The sequence below is a fragment of the Ochotona princeps genome, chromosome 10 (assembly GCF_030435755.1).
Source record: "Ochotona princeps isolate mOchPri1 chromosome 10, mOchPri1.hap1, whole genome shotgun sequence".
NCBI lineage: Eukaryota > Metazoa > Chordata > Mammalia > Lagomorpha > Ochotonidae > Ochotona > Ochotona princeps.
In genome coordinates this window covers 74,199,399-74,223,124 of record NC_080841.1, presented here as the reverse complement: position 1 = coordinate 74,223,124, position 23,726 = coordinate 74,199,399, and the positions used below count along the sequence as shown (strand labels likewise).

At 52.3% G+C, this 23,726-nt stretch overlaps 1 protein-coding gene across 2 annotated transcripts in view; it reads right to left on the bottom strand.

The window, feature by feature from the left end:
- The window catches only part of NRP1 (neuropilin 1), a 99,036-nt gene extending 75,701 nt beyond the window's left edge, over nt 1-23,335 (bottom strand). For both annotated transcript variants that reach the window (XM_004588417.2, XM_004588418.2), the window contains exons 1-2: nt 22,983-23,335; nt 19,608-19,782 (exon numbers count right to left, since the gene is read on the bottom strand). In XM_004588417.2, the coding sequence (XP_004588474.2) occupies nt 19,608-19,782; nt 22,983-23,052 (245 nt within the window). In that variant the 5' untranslated portion in view covers nt 23,053-23,335. The remainder of the gene's footprint in view (nt 1-19,607; nt 19,783-22,982) is intronic.
- Nucleotides 23,336-23,726: the final 391 nt, after the last annotated feature.

Genomic DNA, 23,726 nt, shown 5'->3' with positions numbered 1-23,726 from the left:
CCTCATCCTGAGGCAAAGCCATGAAAGAGAGAGGACCCTCAGTGTTCTGTTGGGACCCTATAGTCAGAGAGGGAGGCACCATCATCCTGTGACATGGGTGCCTCGCTTTCCTGCCACTCCAATCACAGTCACAGAGCAGGTGTGCACTGCAGATCCGGCTTCTCCAGCAGGCTCAGCGAGGGGCCGGGACATGCTCCAGAGAGGACTCTGTGGTGGAGAATGGGACCACAGTTGGGACGTGGGAGGCGTGGGGGACGTTTGGCGTGAGAAAGTCCCATGAGACTCATTTCCACTCTTTGATCATGACTGGTGTTCCCTACAGGGCCATCAACATGCAGGAGGGGACCTCCCTGGTCTGTGTCTCCCTGGGGCTTGATGCTGGGGGTGGGGGTATGGGAAGCTCAGGGGCTGAAGGCCCAGCTGCCTGTGCGGCCTCCAGCCCATTCTTCTCAGCTCCTCTGTTCCCTGAGAAACGCCACTCGGATTTTCACCCTGGACGCTGATTTTCACCCATTCCAAGTCCTGGCTGTCCGGTGTGGCCGGAACTCCCAGGCTTTCCGAGAGCTTTGCAAAGACGCTTGGCCATGCGAGTGGTGTGCGTGGGCCACAGCATGTCTACCTCGTTGGTCGCCAGCTCATCCAATGCCTGCGCTCACGGCTGCTTTTGGAAGGGTTATGCAGCTGCATATTCCTTGTTCCTCATCCATGCCTTGAAAAGATCGTGTGTGTGTGTTTGTGTGTGTGTGTGTGTGTGTGTGCGTGTGCGCACTCGTGAGGACTGCAGAGGACTCCACAAAAGGACTTGAAGGAGAAGTTTATTTTGGTGTAAGAAAACGTGAATCCTGTACCTAAGCAGGGTAAGTTTGTGGAAAAGCTAGAAAAGCTTCCAGCCACTGAATGGAGTCTGCTTGACTCAGTTCCTGAAAGCTATTGGCATTAACATCCCCACACGCATCACGAGTGTTGACCTGGAGAGCCAACAATGTCCACCTGCTGGATGTGGCCAGGAGCCCCGAGGTTCTGTCCATAGTTTCCAGGATGGGATCTCTGAATCTGCTGCCTCCTGGCCCAGATAGACTCAGGCAGAGTGTTGGCAGGCTGGCCTCCTAGCCCCAAGGGGCAGCTGCCCTTCATCTCTCTACAGATGCTCAACTACCCACAGCAGGGCTTCATTTGTCACCCATTATGGAGTGGGAAAGTGATGCCCCCCTTTCTCTACAGGATTGCCTGGAGCAAGGGAGAGCAGCAGGGCTTTGGGGGCCTTGTGTGGGGAAGCCCCAAACCTGGAGGAGCCAAGAGCTGTGTGTAGCTCCTCCACTCTCTTCTTCCCACTATCTGAGCATGCTCAGGGACACCTGTAGCCAGGACCAGGGGAGGGAGGCAGAACTGGGCTGCTCTTACAGCAGGATTTTCACAAAATCATTCAGCAGGAGGTAGTGTAAAAAATTGTCAGCCGTCCTCAGAAGGTCGTATGTGGGTCCCTTTTGTAAACAGTCTGTAACTTCCTTGCTGGGGAGGTGGGGCTGGGGTCAGGATGACCAGCACCACTCCCTAGGATGGGACATAGAGTGGGGTGGCCCAGCCACCTGCCTGGGGACCCCCTGGTGCCAGGGATTGAAAACCCTGGAGGTTATTTCCCCAGCCACCATCACAAAATCACAAAAGCTCTGAGGAAAGCGCTTTCTTTCATAGCCATGCCTACTGTCTTTGAAGCACACTGGCAACACTTTCCTTATGAATCCTAAATATCTCACTTGGTTTTTGGAAAAGTAACAAGAAAAATACTGTGTTCTGTTCAGATACTAGGATCCCATTCACTTCATCATTTCCGTGAATGTTTTCAGATGACTGTACAGAGAGGATCCAAACCCATGGGAAAACTTACTAAAGGAAAAGGCATATTCATTGTTCGTTTGGACCCGACAAATGATAAGGTGCTGCTTCAGCACCTGCAGCAGTAGGCACCCCAGGTTGCAGCAGGCCACTGTGGTTACCGTAACGCACTGCCTGCCTCATGAAGGCCAGGGTGGGAGGGGGGATGTGGAGGGCCATGGGAAACCCATTAGGACCCAGTGATGGCTTGTGTCCAGCTGCACAATGAGATGCAGACAGCCTCGAAATCCTTCTCCTAACTGCACCTGTGAACTGTGCGTTCTAGAGTAGCCAACCCGGCTGAGGATGCCAAGGCTTTTCCCATAGGGAAGACAGACAGCGTTCTGACTCACCGACCCTCCAAGCAGACTCAGAACTCCAGGCGTGGAGCACACAGGGACAGGGAGCCCTAACAGGAGGAAGCAGGGGCCAACACTCCACCTTTAACCTTGAGCTCCAGCTCTTGCTGCTCCTTCCTGCCACGACCGGGAGCTTGTGCCCCTTACAGCCACCCTGGACACATCCTGTTTGGCCCCTTCGCATAGCAGCCAAGGAGCTGCCCAGCACTTGTGGGGCCCTTACAAAGCCCCAGACGTCTGTAAACAGGAAAGGTTTCCTGTCAGGCTCGATCCTCCTTGATCAAAGGACGGACGGACGTCCCCTGGCCATTGGCCACTAGACCTTCCTCACAGACTGCTCCCTTTCCCTGGGAGGGCATAGTACCAGGGGCCCATGGAGAGGTTAGACCACACAGGGGCAGTGGGCAGCAGGATGGGGTCTGAGGGAGCTGTGAGGGGAGTAGGGGTGGGGCCTCAGAGGGCGGGGCCACACAGATGCTGTGGTGTGCTCCCTGCTAAGGCTTCTGGGGGCTCCTCCTGATTGGCAGCCCCGGCGGGTGGGTGGGTGGGAATATATGCTAGGAGCACAGGGCAGCTGAGCTAGGTGCTCCCTAGGAGCCTGAGAATGGGAAAGAGATTAAGGACTACTTTGACCCCCCTCCCACATCACAGTGCCAGAGTCCGACATTGCCCTGGCCCCTGACTCTGGCTTCGGGCTCCTGCATGCCCTGGGAGGCAGCAGTGGTCGCCCGAGCGCCTGGGCTCCTGACACCGACACAGGCGACCTGCACTGAGCTCCTAGCTTTGGTCTGGCACAGCCCTGGCTATTGCGGGCTTTAGGAGAGTAAACCAGGAGTGGGAGCTCACTGTCTCTGTCTCTCAAGTGAGAGTATTTTTTAAAATTTAGTTTTTGAGTGGTGCTAGCTCAACAGCCCAATTGGCTAACCCTCTGTATCCAAGTGCTAGCTTTCCATATGGGTGCCTTTTCATGTCCTGGCTGCTCCACTTCCCATCCAGCTCCTTATTTACAGCCTGGGAAAGCAGTGGGGGATGACCCAAAGCCTTGGGAGTCTGCACCTGGTGTGGGAGAACCAGCCGGGGGCTCCTGGCTCCTGGTTTTGGACTGACTCAGCTTTGGGCACTGTAGCCATTGGGGAAGTGAGATAGTAGATGGAAGATCTTTCTCCCAGTTTCTCCTCTCTGTAAATCTGCCTTTCCAATAACAATAAGTCTTTTTTAAAAGTTACTTTTTCAAGAAGGAAGAGGTAACCACAAGGTCGGCCTTATTCCCGGGGCTGGTCAGGGGTGTGATTTGGGGAAATGTGACAGGCTCAGGGTACTGTCCTCTGGTCAGCTGTTACAAAGCTAGGCACATCTTGGTTCCTGAGACCACACCACAACCCGGCATACTTGGCCAACCCTATCCCTGGCAGCCACCCTTGTGCCATCTCGCCAAGGAGCCCATCTTTACACCCCCAACAGGGGTCCTGAGTCCTTATCCAGCGGCCACGGCTCTGAATCGAGGTGGGATGGCAGCTCAGCCCTGCCCTTGACACAGCCTGATTGTGGTCACCTCCCAGCCACCAGTGAAGCCATGCTTGTCATTCTGCACCTAGCCCCTCTGGGATCACTGGATGGCACCATGTCCCGAGTCTTCCTTTGAGTGACATTGGATAAAGACAGCTGAGAAAGAAGAAATGCAGAATCCTGGCTTGTATAAGCATGTCCATCTGTTTTCCTTCAAGGTACAAGGTGGGGGAGGGGCGTACCCCACTGCAGGAAGGAGCCAGCACTTCCTGGGTGGGACTGGGCACCACTGGGAAGGAGCTGAGTGCAATCCAGGTGACAAGCAAACAAAGGCCAGGTTGCTGGGGGTCACAGCAGCCAGGCAGAGAGATAAGCCTGGGAGCTGAGCCCGCCTGTTCTCACCAAAATTCCTGCTGCTTTGATCCTGGCTCCCCCTTATCTTTCTGTGTTTGAGGGCAACAGCTGTCTATTCTCCAGGGAACAAGAAATGGGAAAGATGGCAGTGGCCACTGGGGAGGGACCGGGAGGCTCTGCCTCCTGGGGGTCCCCGTTGATTTAGTTGGCCCTGTTCTTGGGGCCCCTCTTGCCTGGAAGATTCTGTCTGACTCACTTATTTTCTCACTAATTACGGCCTCCTTGGTCCATCTGGTCTTTAGCATCGAGGGACAGCAGAGTCCCTTGGCATGAAGACCCTCAGAAACCATCCTGATGGTACCATCCAGTTCAGACCCAGCTTTCGGATACACAGATGGAGAAGAGTGATGGACAGACGGATGGCTAGAAGGATGACAAACACAGAAAGATGAGGGATCAATGACACAGCTAGAAAGAAAGACATAGCTAGCTAGATGATAGATGCAAGGATAGATCAATGACAGATACACAATGATGGAATATATTCAGACATACCTATATCTAGACAGATGATAATAAATGGGGGACACACATACACAGATTTAGATAAATGGACAGATAGATGATATAGGTAGATGTAGTTAGGTAGTCAGACAGACCAAGCCCTGTCCCACATTACATGCCCCGGGAGTGACATGAGACCAACCAAATCTATACCATACCAATGGCAGCATGCCTGGCACTCAATATCCTGCCTATGCGCATTTAACTGTGCAATGGATCCACTGGGACCTGAGCCTACAAGAACACACAGTAACTCCCACCCGACTCCCACCACCACTACCACACACACACACACACACACACGGCAGGCATCTGGCCACTGTTCAGGAACTTCTGGTAGAAGGGATCCACTGCTGTCAGTGACAGAGCACAGAGCCAGGGCATAGGACAAACCACTCACCTTTGTTCTGAGCCATGACACCCAAGAGACACAGGGCAAGTGTCTGGGCTGGTGGGTAAGATGCTGCTTGGGATGCTCTGTGTCCTATTTCAGAGGGCTTGGGCACAAGTCTTGGCTCCACTTCCTACCCAGATCCCTGCAAATGTGCCTGGGAGGCAGCAGGGGGCGGCTCAAGTACCTGAGTCCCTGCCTCCCATGCAGGGCCCGGATGGAGTTTCTGGTTCCCAATTGTAGGTTGGTTTAATCTTGACTGTTACAGTCATCTAGTTAGTAAACTAGCAGATGGAAGACCTCTCTCTGTTTCTCTATAACCCCACCCTTAAAAATAATAAAAGAAATCTTCTTTAAAAATTGCATAAAAAGCCCAAGACCACAGGCCACTGGTCTCATTCAAAGCTAAATCAGCTCAAAATCAACCCTGCACATCCCAGGGAAGTTGTACAAACACTGGAATATTAGCTGTGGTCCTTTAGCACAAGCATTTCTACTGGTGGGCTCTATTCCCTGTTCCACCCTCAGAGTAGGTCAGTTACCCCGTATAGAACTCACAGCAAAGGCGTACAGGCCTCCCAAATCCCTGCCTATCAGCCTGTGCTGCTTGGACTGGAAAATCGCTGGGCAGGGAGGATGCAGCATGAGTGCCCAGAACATCGTCCTGGAAGCCAGGAGGGCCACGTCCTCATCCCGTTCTGCTCGGTGCCACTGACTCCCACCCATCAAACAGAGGTCAGAGGACAAGCCCGGGGTTATCTTCTTGCCTTGCTGCCAATCAATATCTGTGTGTTTACAAAATTCCATGCATTTTTCAAAAGGGATTTATGCCTGAAAGATCTTATGATGATGGGAACACAATTTGGAGTGTTTAGGCAAAGACATAGTTCTAAATAAAGTTGCACCTTAAGCCATTGATGTGTAAGGGGAGTGTGTGTGTTTTGTTCAGGGAAGTCACTGTTGACACCAATTGCTTGGGTTCCAGCTCCTAAGAGCCACTTGGTGCACGGCTGCTTTCTTCCAGCTCTTATTCTTCCTACAGCAGGGATAGTGGAAGAGAGGACATGAGTGTCACACAGGAAACCTGGAACCTCTCCTGGATGCTGGAACAATGGTCCTCAGGCAGCTTTGATTTCTTTGCCGTTTCATCTTAGGAGAGACAGAGAAAGCAAGCTCTTTCATCCAGTGGTAAATAAAGTTTCCTGGGACTCGACATCCTTTATAAGGAAAACTTTATTGGGACACAATCTCTTTTATAAATTTTTGACTGTGATGAAGTCTCCATTATAAATAAATACATTGTTACTGACACGCAGCTGTGTCCACTCAGGACCATTGACTGTCCTCACCCCACCAAGGGTTGTGCGCTGTGGCAGCAGTGGCCACCTGGCCAGCCAAGTTCAAAGTATTTAGTCCCTGGTCCTTCTGAAATAGTGTCAACTCCTGGGAGAAAATGTCAGTTTCTTTCATTAAAAAAAAAAAAAGCCAGATTCCTTAAAAAACACCCTATAGTTTTGAAGCCAGCCTCACCAATCCAGGTCGTCTCCAGCAGACTGGAGATGGTAAAGCCAGGGCCAGACCTGGATCTCTCGTCTGCCAGTTGCCTCCAAGGAAACTCAGGCTACAGACCCATCCCACCAACCTTTACAATGACTACTGGTCCTAAATACTTGAACTATTTGGATAAAACATATCAGTTTGAAAAGATAACACCATTTGTAAAGGGCATGCTTTAAAAAAAATATTGAAGCAGCTAATGTGACACATGAAATGCAATTCTAAGAGAAAACTGTACTGGGGCCCGTGTTGTGACACAGCCAGTTCAACCGCCTGCAGCAGTACTATCCATCCCATATGGGACTGGTCTATGTTCCAGCTGTTTCACTTCCAATCCAGCTCCCCATTGGCCTGGGAAAAACAATGCAAGACGGCCCAAGTGCCTGGGCACATACATCCATGAGGGAAATCTGAAAGAAATACCTGGATCCTAGTTCTGTCTGGCCCAGCCCGGCTGTTGTTCATTCGGGGAGGAAACTGCCAGATGAGAGATCTCTGTTTCTCTCTCTGTAACAGTTTTGAATGTATAAATTAATCTTTAAAAATGATTTATCTTTTTGAAAGTCAGAGTTATGGCGGGGGAGTCTGGGAAGAAAGAGAGAGATGGATCTACTCCCTGCCTACTCACTCCCCAAATGGCTGCGACAGGCAAGACTATGCCGGGCCTAAGCCAGAAGGCAAGAAGTTGATTCAGTCTTCCCCCTGGGTGCAGAGGCCCAAACCCTTGGGCTATCAGCTTCTGCCCCTTGGGCACACTAGCAGGAGCTGGATTAGATGAACTGCATCCGGGGCCTTGAACTGGTACACATAGGAGATGCTGGGGCTGTTGAAAGCAGCTTATCCCAGATGCCACAGAAGGAGCCCCCAATAAACATGTCTCCTTAAAAAGAGGGGAGGTGAGGAGAAAACTGTAGGAGAAAAGCTGTATATGGAGAATAACCTCATTTTCTACACTTTCAAACAGGATGGGCTGGAAAAGATACACTAAAATCTAGCTCTTGCCTTTCAGGGGAAGAATCATGAATGATTCATTTTCTTGTATTGCTGAATATTTACTTGACAGAAAAACATGCAGCCTTGTTCCATCATATATAATGCAACCTGGATGTGTATACAACTCTTCATAAATTTGGCTTATTGTGCAAAACAAAATTTGCCAGTTCATGCAGGCAGGTTTTATTTAGGACTTTGAAAATCATTGTTTTAAAAAAATAATAAAAAGTGATTCTGGCCCACGCCTCCTCCCATAAGGCCCCGTGCTACCTCCAGGCATTTCATGTCCAAGGACTTGAGGGCGGGAGGACTTTCCTTCCCCAAGGACTGCACGCAGCTGCATCCTGCGGAGCCCCCCAGCACCCAGTGGCTGCCCCTCCCACGTCCACTGCCCCAGGGCCTCCTCCAGAACCTGACCATGATTCTTACCCACCTGCCTTGGCAACCATATGGCGCTAATACCAACCCCTGGATGCTCCCTCATCCTGCCCTGGGAGGCTGGCTTTGGCTGAAGGATATAATTTTTCTCTTTGTTTCTAAAACTTGAGTCATCCAATGGCTCACTTGCTTTTGGCTGGCTCTTTCTGAAGGTCTTGCAGGCATGCACAGTGGACCTGTACCTTGTTTTCTTAGTTCACACTATGGTAACCCTGGCTCCCTTGGAGCAGGAGACCCAGGTGACATCACTGACATCTGTCAGGTCCTTCCTGCTTCCTCTCTTCCACCAGCTCCACATCTGTTGGCCACATATAGGGAGGCTTGGGGTTCAGAAGAGTGTGTGCTGAGTGACTATTATCTTTATGCCCTGGCTTGGGGTGTCGGGGGCGAGGCTACCCAGAGTTCCTGTAACTCATACCCTCTCTGGTTAATTTGCCTCTGCAAGAGCCAGTTAATAAGAGGCCCAAAGTAACTTTACTTAGCCCTTTGGGAAAATTAACTGCTGCACCAGTTGTGGGGTGCTGCAGCTGCAGAGTAAACGCAGGCCAATCAGGAGAGGTGAAACAGCCAAGAAGCAAAGGAAGCGTGGGACCTGGAGGACAAGCCACTGGGGTCGGGGACCAGGGATTGACTGCACTCAGGCCAGGAGTGCCCAACGCAAATCTCCAGCAAGAGGAACAGGCTGGAAGCTTAGCCAGGGTGGCTATTGCCAGTGTCTTCATAGGATTCATTTGGAGTTAAACCTAGGTCCAGTGGGCATCCCTGGAACCTGCCAGCGGGGATGCCATGGTGGGAGAGCAAGGATGGGCGCCTGCGGTTGGGAACACACCTCCTGCTGGTGCCTATGCTTCCAGAATGCAATTTCCCAAGGGAAGCTAACAATGCCCTCTGTGCTCATGGCTCTATCATTGGACAATGAGCTTATGGGATGAATGAGTAAATGAGTTAGTAAGAGGGAGTGAGTGAGTAAAACTGAGGCTATCGGAGTAGGAACTTCCGGCGTCCCCCAAAGCTAGGTCAGAATGTGCCTAGACAACCCCTGCCCCCCCAGGCCCAAGACTCCACGATGGCTCTGTTTCTTTTGTGTCCACTGTGAAGAACGCTCACTGAGCTCATACTCACCACCCCTCACAGGACTTGAGTAACACTCAACTATAAACCAAACCCGAAAACAAACATGAGAAAAAAAGACCGAGAATTTAGATCTCAAGGCTGGTCATGGAAACACAATAACAAAGATAATGTGAGTTGACGGTCCAATTTGTTTTTTTTTTTTATCCTAGTATTTAGAAACCTGAGCTGTTTTCCAGTCAACACGGGGAGTGGGCAAAATAACTTCAGATGTCGGTGCTGTGTTGACCGTTCATCATAAGATGACAGCTCAGGAGGAGGGGGCAGGGGGAACGTGGTTACTGCGTGCATACACTTCAGCTCCTGCGTGTGCGTGTGTCCTGAGGACTTGCTTCCCGCCTCCCCCCTGCATCACCAACAGGGTTCATGAATCCTCCTCACTGGGAACACGGCCATGGAGATGGCGTTCAGAGGACCAAGTCTGGGCTGTTCACAATGTACACAGAAGGATGACGGGGTCTGAGACAGACAGGACTAGAGTTTGCACCCCCGGATCACTCCCTAGCAGGAGCCAAAGCCAGCAGCCAAGAACTTACTCCTGGTCTCCAAGCCCTGGAGCCATCACCACTGCCTGCCAGGCTGTACAGCTGATCAGGAAGCTTGAAGCAGAAGGCAAGGAGGGTCTGGAACCCAGTTACTCCCGTAAGGTATGCAGGTGTCTTCTGGCATGTTAACTGCCAGGTTAATGGTCCACCCTAGGTGACGGGTTTTGAGCCACTGGTACCTTTGGATGCTTTTGGCAAAGGTGCATTATGGTTTACACATCTCCGATGTTTCATCTTAGAATGGGTCTGGAACACATGGACCAGAGGTTGGAGAGGATTATGTGCTCAAATGATGAAATTGTACCTTCACAGAACACGCAGTTGTGGGAACAAATGAATCCATGTGCTGTCTGTGATTTGCTGCTGGGGCAGATTGCTCACAATGGGCCTCTGTGGGTGGCCTGTCTCCTGCTGACAGATCCTGCACCAGCTCCTTGACTCAGTCTGCTTTACAAATAGATGCCTCACTTACTCCACGGCCCACGCGGCCTCAGAGACGCAGAATGAGGTAGGATTCATTAACACAGTCCCTGCTGTCAATCCTTTGTATTTTTTTCCAGAGCAATTTCTACTCTTTACAATCTAATTCTCATGCTTTGCCGAACAAGGAGATAAGGTAAGAACTACTTCTGTTAGTGATCAAATCAGAGTAGCAGGTTAACACTCTGGTTATTGACTGCTATGAAAGGACACCTCCAGCTTGGCTGCAACTCAAGACCAATCCAGAACAGAACTTCTAGAAGGAGTTCCTGTCCCCAGGCTCAGCCCTGGTCCTACTCCTGTTGTTGCAGGAGTAAACCAATGGATGATCTGCCTCTGTCATTCAAAGGAAGAAATCAAACTTTAATTTTTTAAAAAAAGAAAGCCCACATGGGTGAAAGAAGAGGAAGAAGAGGGTTGCACTGGAAAGGCGGGGAGAGCCTGAGCTGGGAAGGGGACACGGGGATATAAGAAAGGAGATAGGAAGGCTGGAGCACGGCGTTGCCAAAGGCCAGGATGGTCCAGGGTCAGGACTGGCTGATGTCACCAGGACAGACACCTGCAGGCCATGCTGCTGGCCACAGGGCTCCCCACTGCTCCCTTACACCCAGCATGGTGGACAGGGCTTGGGGACCTGCCTTCTCCTGTCATAGATAAGGAGACACAGACCCAGATGCATAAAGCACGTGTCCCACACATCACCAGAGGCTCGCGACTCCGACATCCCACAGGGACACGGTCACCTGAGCCCCACAGAGGTTACACATCCTGCACCAAACCCCACAGTGCCCCAATGAAGTTCACACAGAGGGATGCCCTGATCTCCCATGGAGCTCACGTGTTGGCTAAGCATGTTCTGGAGAATACTGTGAACACGGGCCAGGCAGGATTAGCCCAAAGCAGAAGGAGCTAAGGACAGGAGCCTGCCCCGCATCCTCATGGGCCAAACCCCATGGAGTTGTCAGAGCTCACCTTCTGGGGCATTTGGGTCCATAGACCAATTAGGGACATAGGAATGAGGAGGGCAGGTGCTATCGTGAATTTCTACAACACATGGGGAATAGGTGATGTGGGATAGTCCCAGACAGCTAAAGGCAGGATTATGATGCTGGGGGGATATCAAGAAGGAAGAAAACCCACTTCTTGCCACTGGGTTTCTTGTGCTGGGTTACTGCTTGCATCTGCCACTTTTTGGCTAGTTCTCCTGGGCCAGCACTGGCCTAGAGTCCCACGTGAGCTAAGACATGGGTACAAGGGAGACATGAGGGCCAAGGGAGGGCTATAATCTGAATTGCTATGACAGAAGAAGGCCAGCTGTTGCAGGTGCTCCCAGGCAGCCAGGGTCCCTCACCCTCCCAATAGCTTCTTTCTTCTCTTCTCTAGGGGTGGCTAAGGCTATTTATACTATCCTGCAGGGCCGCATGCCAAGCTCACCTCTCCGCAGAGGAGCTCCCTGAAGGGGTGTCAGGACCTGTGGGGAAGTGCACGTGTGTTTATGAGCAGAGATGGAGAAGGCTTCCCAGCGTCCATGCTAAACCCATGTGAAGGCAGCTAGGACCTGAGCCCAGAGCCACACACACACAGCACACAACCTCCAAAGGATTGTCCCCCAGAATCCCAACTGTGGGAAGGCTCTGAGGAACCTGATGTCTCATTCCTCAAACTCGAACCAGAGTGTAACGGTGACCAGGAGCTAGGGAGGAAAGGTGGGCCAAATCAAAACAGGACATGGACGGGACTTAAGTGATCAGGTCTGCTGGATGGGGCAGAATCAGGAGACCCCGCGGCTTTGCTTTTGAAAGAACTCATAAGAGAAGGAGAAGAGGTACAAAACTCATTTTTGTGTGTGGCCACTATCAGTTAGCAGGTAGCCAACGCCATCCACACACAATGTGGAGGTTCTGGGAAGGGAGGGGCAGGACTTTGGGTCACGTCTGAGCCAATCGCTTCCGTTCACATAGGTGACTCAGGGAAAACACAGTGCAGGCAGAGCAGAACCCAGGCAAACGGCTGGATCTTGGTGCTACATGGGAGAGGGAAGCACAAGAGAGGCTCCCTCAAAGGAGTAGCATCTCAGAACACAGTGTGGGAAACTCTTGCCTATGTACATCAGTGGCCAGGGAGCACTAGGGCACACCTTGGGGCAGGCAGTGACAGTGGCTGGAGAGGGCAAGAAGGAGGCAAAGAGGGTGGGGCCCTGAAGACTGCACTCTGGGCTACAGCCACCTCATCCCGAGCCACAGAGGAGGGAGTGGGTAGGGGGAAGCAACACTCCTGTGGGGAGGAGTTCCCTCCATCAACAGCAAGGGCCTGGGAACTCCAACAGCATGGGAGACAACCTTTGTTGCTGGGTGCTGCTGGTGCAGGTGAAAACACGCCTGGGCTGCAGGCACTCTCTGCCATGCAGCTGGGGTCCCTCCCACACACACTCGTCGGGACCATCACGGAGAAGCCCCCTGCCATGGTTAGCCTTGGTCACAGTCCACAACCAAGGTCCCAGGAGAACAGGCTTGGCCAGTGATATGAAGATGTCTACTTTCCCAGCCATCTTTCTTTCCTGGCAAATTCAGACTGTTTTCCCTGAGCGGATAGAATGGACAAGGACTGGCTTTCACATGGCGATCACAGCCTGGACTCAGTGGGTGTGCTCACCAGGGGTGTTGGTGGGAAAGTGATTCCTCTGCAGGTGCCAGTGCTGACCCCAACACAATATCTCCCAGCAGAACCTTCCAGAAACTGTCCACCCAGGCTTTTGGACAGGTACTACCCATGAGCATGGCCTGGCTGGGCACTGAGACATAGACTTGCAGTCCTGGCTCAATGGATGCTCCCCACCTGTGCAATTTGAAAACTGAGCGCAGGGACAGTCAGCTGGGGGCTGGATGCTTTTTTCAGGACACAGTAGCACCCTGACCCCTCTCTGCACAGAGCATTTGCCCAGAAAAACACAAACTTTGGAGCATCTATGTCTTTTCCAAGAAGTCCTCCATGACTCTCACAGGGACCCCGTGTGCAGCATCTCCTCTGGAGTCCTGACAGCACCACCATGGCCCATGCAAGCAGCCCAGTGTTATCATGGGGACCACTGTGGGAAGGAATGCATTCCTAATGCTTGCCTGAGTTCAAATAAAGGATCATCTTACTGCTGGACCCAGCACCAACACCAAGCTCTGGGAACAGCAAGGATTTCATTCCTCATTCACTTTATATTTTTATCAGAAAGGCAGGTTGACAGAGAGAGGGACAGAGAAAGAGAGATCAACTTTCCATTCATTGATTCACTCCCAAATTGCCAGCAGTACTAGGGGCTGGGTCAGGCCGAAAACAGGAACCTGGATCTCCATCTGGATCTCCCACTTGGGTACCAGGGGCCCAAACACTAGGACCATCTTCTACTGCTTTCCTAGGTGAATTAGTAGGTTGCTGAATCAGACGTGGAGCAGGTGGGACTTGAGCCAGAGCTCTGATGTGGGCTGCTCATTTATCCTTTTAACCACACATTTCATCAACTAATAGAACCAGGCTTTGGGGCCAGCCAGACTCGGCCCAGGATTTCCATTTCTCAGTTAGAGCCAGTTGGGTTTCTTGGAGTTGAAAGTCATTAGTAGGCTAGGAGTTCATGTGCAGAGTTAACACAGTTACTTATTTAGCCTGAACTCAAAGTCTAAAAGTTCCCTCTGCAGTTGGCTGGTTGACTTCTGTGTATAACAGTTCATAGAGGAAGACTGACTTCTTGGGTAAGAAGCAGAGTGTTCTGTCCTTCAGCTGGTACATCTTACAAGTGCCTTCCATCACAGCTACGAACCTTGGAGCTGTCACGTGTGTGAGGCAGGGGGTGGGGAGGGAGACTGGGGTCCCGAGTGTGGGAGTTCAGAGCTGTGAGGGACACACACACACACACACACACACACACACACACACACACACAGGGCCTGCCAGCGCGCTTCCTTCCCCAAGTCTCCGTGATGATTTGAACAAAAGGAGGAAAAACACAATCAGATTCAGCCCCACCGCCCAGACCCGTCGGGGAGGAAAAGCATGTCAGAGGCAAAGATTTTCCTTGGTGAACTTGAACCTGTTTAAGTTGACTTTGTGCACACACATGTTTCCGTGTGTGGCTCTGATGAGGCCCCTGGGCACCCGTGAAGGCAGAGTTTCAAGCTGGACAGAAGGAGCTGGGGAAATATACGTTGGCTGCGGGAGGAGGGGGTGGTCTCCCTGGGCACCCAGAGTGTGACATCTGGTCAGGAATATGCCCAGCACATGTTGATTCAATTCCATGGAATTTTCCCACCCCCATCTCTCCAAGAGCGCCTCATCTGGGTTGCGTCTTTCAAGCGACAGAGATGCCTAACAAAGCAACTTGTAACAGAGTCCACTGTGACCAGGTGCAAATTTCTTATATTAAGGAACAACATTGAAGTTTAATTTTTGCTAAACCCGAAGGGCTCTGTTCAAATGAAATGAGCACTAACAGAGGGCCACAAAAGCATAGTGTTTATCCACCTGAGTCCTGGGTGGGGTTGTCGGGGGCGGGGGTGTCTCACAACTCTGGGCTTCTCCAGTCCTACCCAGCAGATTTGATCGGAGTTGAACTCAGTAGTGGCACGTCCAGCACAGACCCGGTGGTACTGGGAAGCCACCCCAAGTCACAGGCAGGAATGAAAAGGTAAGAACAAAAGCCAAGGAGCATTCTTCCCTGCACACAAAGCAGCCTCCAGACAGGCAACCTCACGTTTTCTTTCACATGATTGCAGGGCATGAACCAAGACTGTTTCTGCAGTGGCCACCCCCAAAACAAGCCACGGTCCGTGTTCAAGGACAGCGAACAGCAGACCACTCAGCTGCTGTTGAGTTTTGTTGGACTTTGAAACTGACAAACAAGAGATCCAAGGGAGCTAGGGGCTGCAGGTGCTCCGGGGCAAAGGTTGGTGACCCGGGGAGGGTGTTCGGGGCCTCCCAGGGAGCAGAAATGTTTGTCTTCGCCTTGATTTCACTGATGTGTTCACCTCCCATCTCTTCTGCAATTTCAAACTGAGGTTGTGTACCTTTGTAAGTTGTTATTCTAATTCAAATATACTTCTGTATTCCAGAGAGAATGAGCACTGGATTAAAAGTACGGTCCGACTCGATGTAAGCAAGGCTGGGAAACACTAGGCTAGAGACACACACTCACCCCTGGACACAAAACTCCAGGAAGTTCCTTGCAGATAAAACAGTGTTTTAATGCAATGGGTTTTTCAACTCAAAATCAATGCAAAAGAAAGGAAAAAAGAAAAACCGCCAAAGCAAAATAAGGAAAGAAAGTTCAAAACTAAAAACATTACTCCAGGAAATCCCAAAATGGAATGTATGTTGGCCAACTCGCCAAGAAATGACTAAGTGGCCACTGGTATAATTCAATTTGCAGGAATAATCAGATTTGAAAAACTGAGGGCAGATATTAATTTCCAATCAACGAGTTTGTACTCCATGAAAATAAATGCGATTAGCCGCGTTTCACAGTTTATAATAACTCGGGTAATGCGGAGAGCAGGATTAAAGAAACAATGCACGATTGATTCCTACAGCATGCCAAAGCCAGGGCCTCATCCCCATCTCCCCACAGTGCCTGGGGCTCTGCTTCCTGTGAAGTCACAGGGGGATGTTTTCCTCTGCAGGCACTCAGTTGGGAGCAGCTCTCGCCATCCAGAGGGGCCATGGGGCGTCCTCAGAGACCCCAACTTGAGCATGCCAGGCCGAGGCACCCCCTACCGAAGCAGTGGACGGACGCCAAGTCCACTCAAGGTTGGGACGTCTCCCCACAACACCACCACCTCTAGGCTCTTTCCCTGCAACTCCACCTTCATTTTCCTAATGTTTTTAACCCGGGGTCTGTGAAACTTTTATTGCTCCCCAGGTGCCGACATCCGAGCTGAATGTAACCACACACCTCTTTGCTCAGCAGTATTTGTCACAAACCATTATAAATTATCATGCCGATCGCCTGCAAGGCTGGGAAACCGGAAGGGAGCCATAAATTCTAACTACTGTACCAGTGATGTTCCTGTTTACTATAGAGATATAAAGTTTTACGAGACTCAAGATGTCTGCCTTCCACCGAGGAAGACGTTGGCGTGGTTAAGAACCACAATGCTGGCTCCCTGGCAGACACCCGCCCGTCCCTTCTGCCTGTTGCTACTTTTAACCACACTTAGCCCTTGGATGCTCACAAGCATGCTTTGGAGAGCTCATTGTTCCCTTCCTCACCATGTCCTCCTCTTGCCAAATTCCCTGGCGTGCTCAACACCAGCCATAAGCCCACACACACCCATGTGGCTTGAGACCCCAGCCCAGCCCCTCGTAGCCTGTAGACGGCTCAGCTCAGCTGCCCATGATTGCACGGAGCCATGCACTCCTCAGCATCATCAGTCATTTCAAGTGGGCAGAGCCCTGCGATCTTGATGTTGATTTGTCCTGGGCCTGGATTCTGTGGGGACCAGAACAACTTCAAACATCTACTTCTCTGAAGGACACGCCCTCCTCGGAGCTGCTGGTAACTGTGGCACCCACTGGAGCAGTACAGCCATGGGTGACAGGAACTGGGCATGTCCTGGTGCTGCTCATTGCTCTGCTCACAATAGGACATGTGGCTTATTGATTATTATTATTACTATTTGCCTAATCAGTAACCAAGCATTAATAATTAAGTAAGAAATATTCTTCAGCCACATCTATTGGAAGGCCTATTTAATTACTCGCCTGTCCTAAAACCTGCAAAAGAAAATCATTTCCTTGGGTCTCAGGTTGTTCCTCAATTAGCAAACATGCTAGGAGATCGATTCCTCGGACTTCCTCACAGCGGCAATCCAGTGCATGGCCCCAGCAGCTTCAAGCGAAGATGCAACGTGTGTGGCACGATTCACCTCTAGAGTCACTCGGGCATCTTTAGCTTCGCAAGCAGCCTAGCTACAACCACGGTGGCAACACCGTCAGCCTGACTCAGCCTAACTTCTCAGAGGGCCTTCACATTGGCTACTTCTTTGGAGGTAACCAGAGGGCACCCAGTGACACATCAAACAGCAGAGACAGAGGACGGGGGTAGGGGTAGGGGAAGGTGGTGTGTATTCCAGACCCCATGAACAACCTAGCGGGAGCTGTGACTCAGAGCTCAGCACTCTGTGGTTGGCACTACCTGGGTGTGTGCCACCTCCTATCTGCTTTTTCTCTGTAAATAATCTCAACAAAAAATCAGCTACACGTAGGGACATCTAATATGGACAAGACCATGAATGTGTTCCTCAGAGGACCACAGCCACAGGCATGGCCAGTGGGGCCAATGTGTTGGGCTGGTGTCCACTGTCTTTCTGGAGCTCTTGGCTGACAGGGCTCCAGCCAGCTACTCAGCAGGCAGGAGCACACAGACTCTTCCCCAGGGCATCCTCTGCACTGACTCCATTACGCTAAATTTACCAGTCTCAGCCCTGGCTTGGAGATGGCCCCTGGGGTGACAGTGAAGAAATCACCCCCACTCTATAGCATAAAGGACAAAAAAAATATCCAAAGACTCCCTGACAACATCACATTAATATCACTAACACTGCCCCTTTCTAAAAATTAGCATCATCCTTTGTCTTGCCAGCTTTCAAAGAGGAAAGCTAACATGAGCTCTGCCCCAATCCCACCTCGCATCATGGGATCACAAGGAGTTATTTAAGGCTTACTGCCCGCCAGACGCTGTCGTAAGCATGGCGCGTGTAGAGAGTCAGGAGGCTTTACCTGCTGAGCTTTGGTCCCGGTCGTGATCTGGGACTGGTACCACTTCACGGGGAACAAGAGTGCACCTCCCACCAACCCGTGCACCAACACCACATGGGCGGCTTCCAGCTGTCAGGGCCAGGGTCTTCACAAAGGTAACACATCAGGATTCTGCCCTGTTCTCCCAGTCACCAAGCACCCACTGCCAACAGTCTTGACCATCCTGAGTTCTTTCACTGTATCAGGGCCCGAGTTAAGGATCCACACAGCCACAGCATTCAAGTCAACTGTTAACAAACATGAGCTTCCTGAAATCTAATTAGCACCTGATTTTACAGAGCAATGCTATTGCTCGAGTATTATTTCAGCAGAATTTCTTAAACAGCCGTAACAACAAGGACAAAACTTTCCTAATGCAATTTGAGCAGTGTAAACAAAAATAGCTAAAAGCAAAATAGACAACACGTCTTTAACTTGTCTGAGGGACTGTCACGATTGAAAACCACCAGAAAGAGTATTAACAGGCCAAATCCCGCATGATGAAGCTAGTTCGTCAGAAGCCACTGAAGCATTTCAGATCCACAGGCCCAGGGAACAAACTAGAAAGGGTCTGATTATATCGCCTGATTTCACTGCCAAGTAAAGGCTGATTGCTTGGAAACCGATTTATGCTAATTCTCCAAACACTGAATTCTTCAGATGACCAGGAAAAGCCAGTTCACTCCACCCACTCAACAGGTGGCTATACTTGCTACAGGTGGGACCATTCGCCCAATCAGTCCCCTCAGAAACGTCATGTCCAGAGGAATTCCCATTCAAGATGAACCCATTTCAAGCCCACGGATATTAAAGTCAAGCCCCCCGCCACTGCCCCCGAAACGAACTCTGCCTGGGATCGTAATGCTTATCTATGAAGTCTGACAAGCAGGTGCTAATCCCTGGCAACCACACCCCATGAGGAGCACAGACTGGGATGGTGTGGGCGTGGGGAAGATGAGCAGTCACGGGGTTGTGGAGAGCCCATGCAGACGTGAGCTGAGTGGAAGCCTGCTCACAGCAAGCACAGAGTCTCCAAGACAGTTGTGGGCAGCGACACCCACACACACCAGCTCTCCCAAGCTCAGCGGAGAAATATCATTCAGCCCTGTGTAAAGTGACAAAGCGTGCCCAATGCTGAGTCACTTCATGACAGAACACGGCAAAACCAAAGCCCACAGGCAAAACAGCTGATTTATATTTCAGCTCTGGTCCTATTCAGTGGAGTGCTAGCATTTTCCATGGAGGCCTCCCAGCTTTCCAGAGCCCATCCGACTCGGCCTGTGGCCCCCCGTTTCACGTGTCAAATCCAGCAAGACAGACGCAGGCCTGGAGTTACAAAATATGCCAGGTGAGCACAGCCCAATCTCAGCACCCACATGAGCAACGCCCTACAATACCAAGAGAAACACAAGCAGGAACTCTTATTGCTGCCTTCTGCTCTTCCCAGAATAGGAGAAAAAAAAACCCAAAACACAACCAATCAGACAGATAAATACGCCAAACGAACCAACAGGATAGGGTCGGCCAGGTCAGTCCTTGTAGCCCCCATTCCCTGCTGGCCCAAGACAGAGGTGGCCACGACTGCGTGCAGGCAGACGCTAGGTGGCGCTGTGCGCCCTGCTGCACGCCGCGTTCACTCACTTGCAATCCCGGTCTTCCAGGTCGAAGTGGGGGTTGAAGTTGATCATGATTCTCTGGTACTGATCCGGTGCTTGCAGCAGCCACTCGCATTTCTCGCTCGGGTGGTAGGAGTGTGGGTATCCGGGGGACGTCAGGTATCCGGGGCTCTCGATTCTGATGGTGTCCCCACATTTATCTGCAACAGATAGGCTGAGGTTAGCAGGCGACAATGGGCTAACTGTCAGGACCACCCCAACCCCCAGGAAGGTTTCCTTAAGGTTGCAGGTGGCACCCAGGGCCCTGGGCCTGGCAGGCCACTGTCCTCTGCAGGGCGGGCTCGGAGGCCAGCAGTCTGAGTTCATTGGTAGTGGCAGATGTCAGAGCAGCCCCGCTTAGGGAGGAGGCAGGTAGGGGTTTCCACGAGACCTACTGCAAGCCCAGAAAGTGGATCAATCTCCGTGAGTGGCAGGAGACAGACTGGGTGTGCCCTTTGTTGCTGCTGTGGCTGCTGTGCCTGCCCCTCACTCAGAGTTCCATTTTCCCTGCTCTCAGGATCACAAACAGCACAGTGTGCTTGCAGAAACAGAAATCCCTTTCCACATGGAGCTGCCGAGTCTCGATGCTCAGACAGAAAACCACCTGCATCCAGGCTGCCTGGATGGTAGAGGGAGGACAGCGGTCAGGGTCATGGCTGCTGAGCCGCACCCTTGCTTCCTGGGGAAGCTGAGAGACTGGTTTTGAACCTTCTTAGTTTCAGAAAAGGACAGATGTCCAGGTGGCTCATGGGGGAGTGGCGGCTTGAGGGTTGGGGGGAGGGCACCCTTGACTCTCGGGGACAGATCCCAACCAGAAACGCCACCACATCTATTGATACGTTGTTTTGAACAGTAACACTTTGGTACCTACATAAACTACGTCAGAGGAAGAGGTACGGAGGCAAGTGGGCTACAGAAGCCTAATCAATCATGGGTCTTCGGTAATAGGATATATGGATTTTAATATTGCATTTAATAGAGTCCCCATGAAAAGAGAAAGGCATTCTTTACTCCCAGCATGAATTTATAAATCTACAGGGTTTTATTGCAAGAAAACCAGGTCAAATGGAAATGAAAGATGAAGAGCACATCAAAAATGCATAAAGCTCCACACATTCCAGAAATCATTTCCCATAAATTAAAAAAGAAGACAACATAAATGATATCGTTTGCCTCAGCAGCTGCTGCACATGCCCAATTCTGGTGCCCAGGCCAAGGGTTATCCAGGTACTGCTTTCCTTCAGCCTGTGCCAAGAAGAAGCGACACTGGCCACAGCGGGCGATGCTAGGGACCCCTATGGAACTGCTCTGACATGCCACCCACCCGTACAGAGTGGGCTGTACCAGCGCACAGGATCTGGAGAGGGACCCTGTGTCCCCAGGCTCCCCCTCGGCTGGTGTCTGGCAACTGTTAGCGAGCAAGGAAACGGTCGTGGCCCAGGACTGGGAGGTGGGCTCTGCGCCCCGGCAGCGCCTTTCATCTGTGACTTCTGAGAAAGTGACAGTGTAATAAGATAATGTGGGCCGCCAGACTCCCTGGGTCTGCTCAGTCTCTCTGCCAGTTGATTAAGAAAGAGCAGTTTTCTAATGAGTCTGGGCCATTAGTCCGAGAGAAGGTTAATGAATTAATTTAGCAGGCACTGGTGGCTGGCCCAGGAGAACACGGCTTGGGGAGGTGTGTGGTCACTGCGCGTGGCCACGTAGCCTCGGCTGGTCAAGCTCACAGACGGCCAGGCTGCACATGGTCGGCATTCCCCAGATTTCTGCTGAGGGAATTAAAAGTGTGTGTTTGAGCGTGTGTGTGTGTGTGTGTGTGTCTCATAACTTCAACTCCCAAACCCCTTCTACACCAGGGGTAGCACCCCCCTGCCCCGCCCAGGCCCTGGGATGTGTACCCCCCACAGTGGACTTAGCTCAGGAGAGGTGCACAGAGGGTGGGGTCACGGCCACCTCCACAGCGTGCAGCCATTTCAGAGCTTTTCCCGCTGAGGCAGAATGAGACTGCACCCCCCGTCATTCGCAGGAAGATGCCACAGTCCAGGTTCATTAATAAATTGCACTGCACATTCATAATTCTGTGTGGTTCACTCTCTGCCAGGTTAACACAGAGGCCAGCAGCTCTGGCTCCTAACACATTCAGGGCTGGGTTTTATTTTACATGCATTTTAGTACACTCTTCAGATCACCACTTGGAACCTGTCTGGGAAATCACAAAACCTCCATATATATAAAGGCGCATCAGTAAGATTAACTTCCATCATAAAGCCAGGATTCCAATTCCTGCCCAGCATGAGCTCTCCTCCACTTGTGGTCTCTTATTAAAACAATATACCACAGTAAGTGGTGCGTGTTCTCTCCTCCTAATTACTTTGATTGAAATCGAAGCCAGACAAAAGTAAATATTTAGTAATTAGTTAATAATGGCTGAGGACCCACTACTGTTAACAGAATTGCAGACATTCACTATGAGTGAGACTCAAGTGCCTACAACCGGGTCCCAACTCAGAGACACACAACTTGGGGCCCAGAGCCCTGCCCTGTTACTGCCCTGGCCAGGCCGTCAAGGACCTAAAGGACAGTCACAGTCCGCTGGATGTCACAATCTTGCCAGGGATCTGCAGCCACCCCGGGGGTCTCATGCTATCCTATTAGACTCTCGCGTGGGACCCCTAGGCGTTCATTCATTCCTAACCGGGTAAGCAGGACCCGCGCGCAGAGGGAGCTCCCGGACGCGGCGGAAGACCCCGTTCCCCCAGGAGGAGGCGAGAGCGCCTGGTCGGCTAGGCAGCCGGGCAGCGCTCCCGGAGAGCGCGGTGAGCCTTAGCTCCCCGCCACAGCCCTCGGATTTTTGAAAGGGAAGCCTCGGCTAATTGCCTTTGGGAGGAAACATTAGGAGGGTAATTGGCTGCGGGTGTGTGTGAGGGAGGTAGGTAGGCGGCTCTGCCCCCAGACCCAGGTGGGGAGAGACCCCACGCCCCCAGCCACAAACCAACTTCCCGAGGCAGCCAAGGACTGGGAGCCCAGTGGAGCCAAGCCCACTAGGATCGGAACCCCTGTTATCCTCTCTGCACCCATACAAAACTTTCCTTGGGCTTCCTCCGGGCTCCGCCTCTCCGGTGCCCCGCGGCTGTGTGCGAACCCTGGTCCGGCGGCCGGCGGAGTCCTCGCGCCACAGTCCCCGCGCCCGCGCGCCTTCCCCGGGTCATTCCCGCGCTGTCCCCGGCACCGCGGCACCAGCGCGCCGTCCCCGATCTGTCCCCGCGCCGTCCTCTCCGCCACTGTCCCTGGGCTCTCCCCGCAGCTTTCCCCGCTGTCCTCTGCGCCGTCCTCGGGCTGTCCTCGCGCCCGGCCTGCCACTCACCGTTACGGAAGGCGCCGGCCACGGTCAGGGCGAGCGCGAACAAGGCGCAGAAGAGAGGCGTCCTCTCCATGCTCCCTTCTCGGATCCGCAGGCAGAAGTGGGAATCGCGGGCGAGCGAACGGTCCGGAGATGCTACGAAGCCGATCCCGGGGGGTCCACGCAGCCCGAGGTGCTCCGGCTGCGCGGGGGCTGCGGTGCTCAGCCCGCTCTGCCAGGCTCTGAGACGCGCTCCTGCTTGTGCAGCTCAAGTCGCTTGCATCCTGTCATTTAGCTTCGGCTTCCCCTCCCTTTTCCCACACTTGTTCCTCTTCCAAGAGCCACTGCCCGGGCCATGGCTCCAAAAAAGAAAAAAAAAAAAATGGGGGCTGGGAGGGGCAGAGGGAGGGGGAAGGCCGCGCGCGCACGCAGCACAGCCAATTCCAGAAAGAAAGGACCGCTAGCTCTTGGACGGGTTGGAGCCGTGGAGCCGGCGCCCGGGGGAGGCCGGGTGTCTGCGCGCAGCAGAGGAGCGGGAACGGAAGACGCGGCGCTCAGCGCCGGCTGCGCCCGCCCCCGCCCGAGCTCCCGCCCCTGCCCAGCCCTCCCCCCCGCCCCGCCCGCCTGCTAAGGACGGCGGTGGCTCCTTCTCGGGTGCACGGTCGGCTCTCACCAGCACCGCCTGGGGCAGCGCCCCGGCTGCAACGTCGGGGTCCGACTCAGCCCACACAGCAATCTCGATCTGGACCACTGGACAGGGCTGTGCAG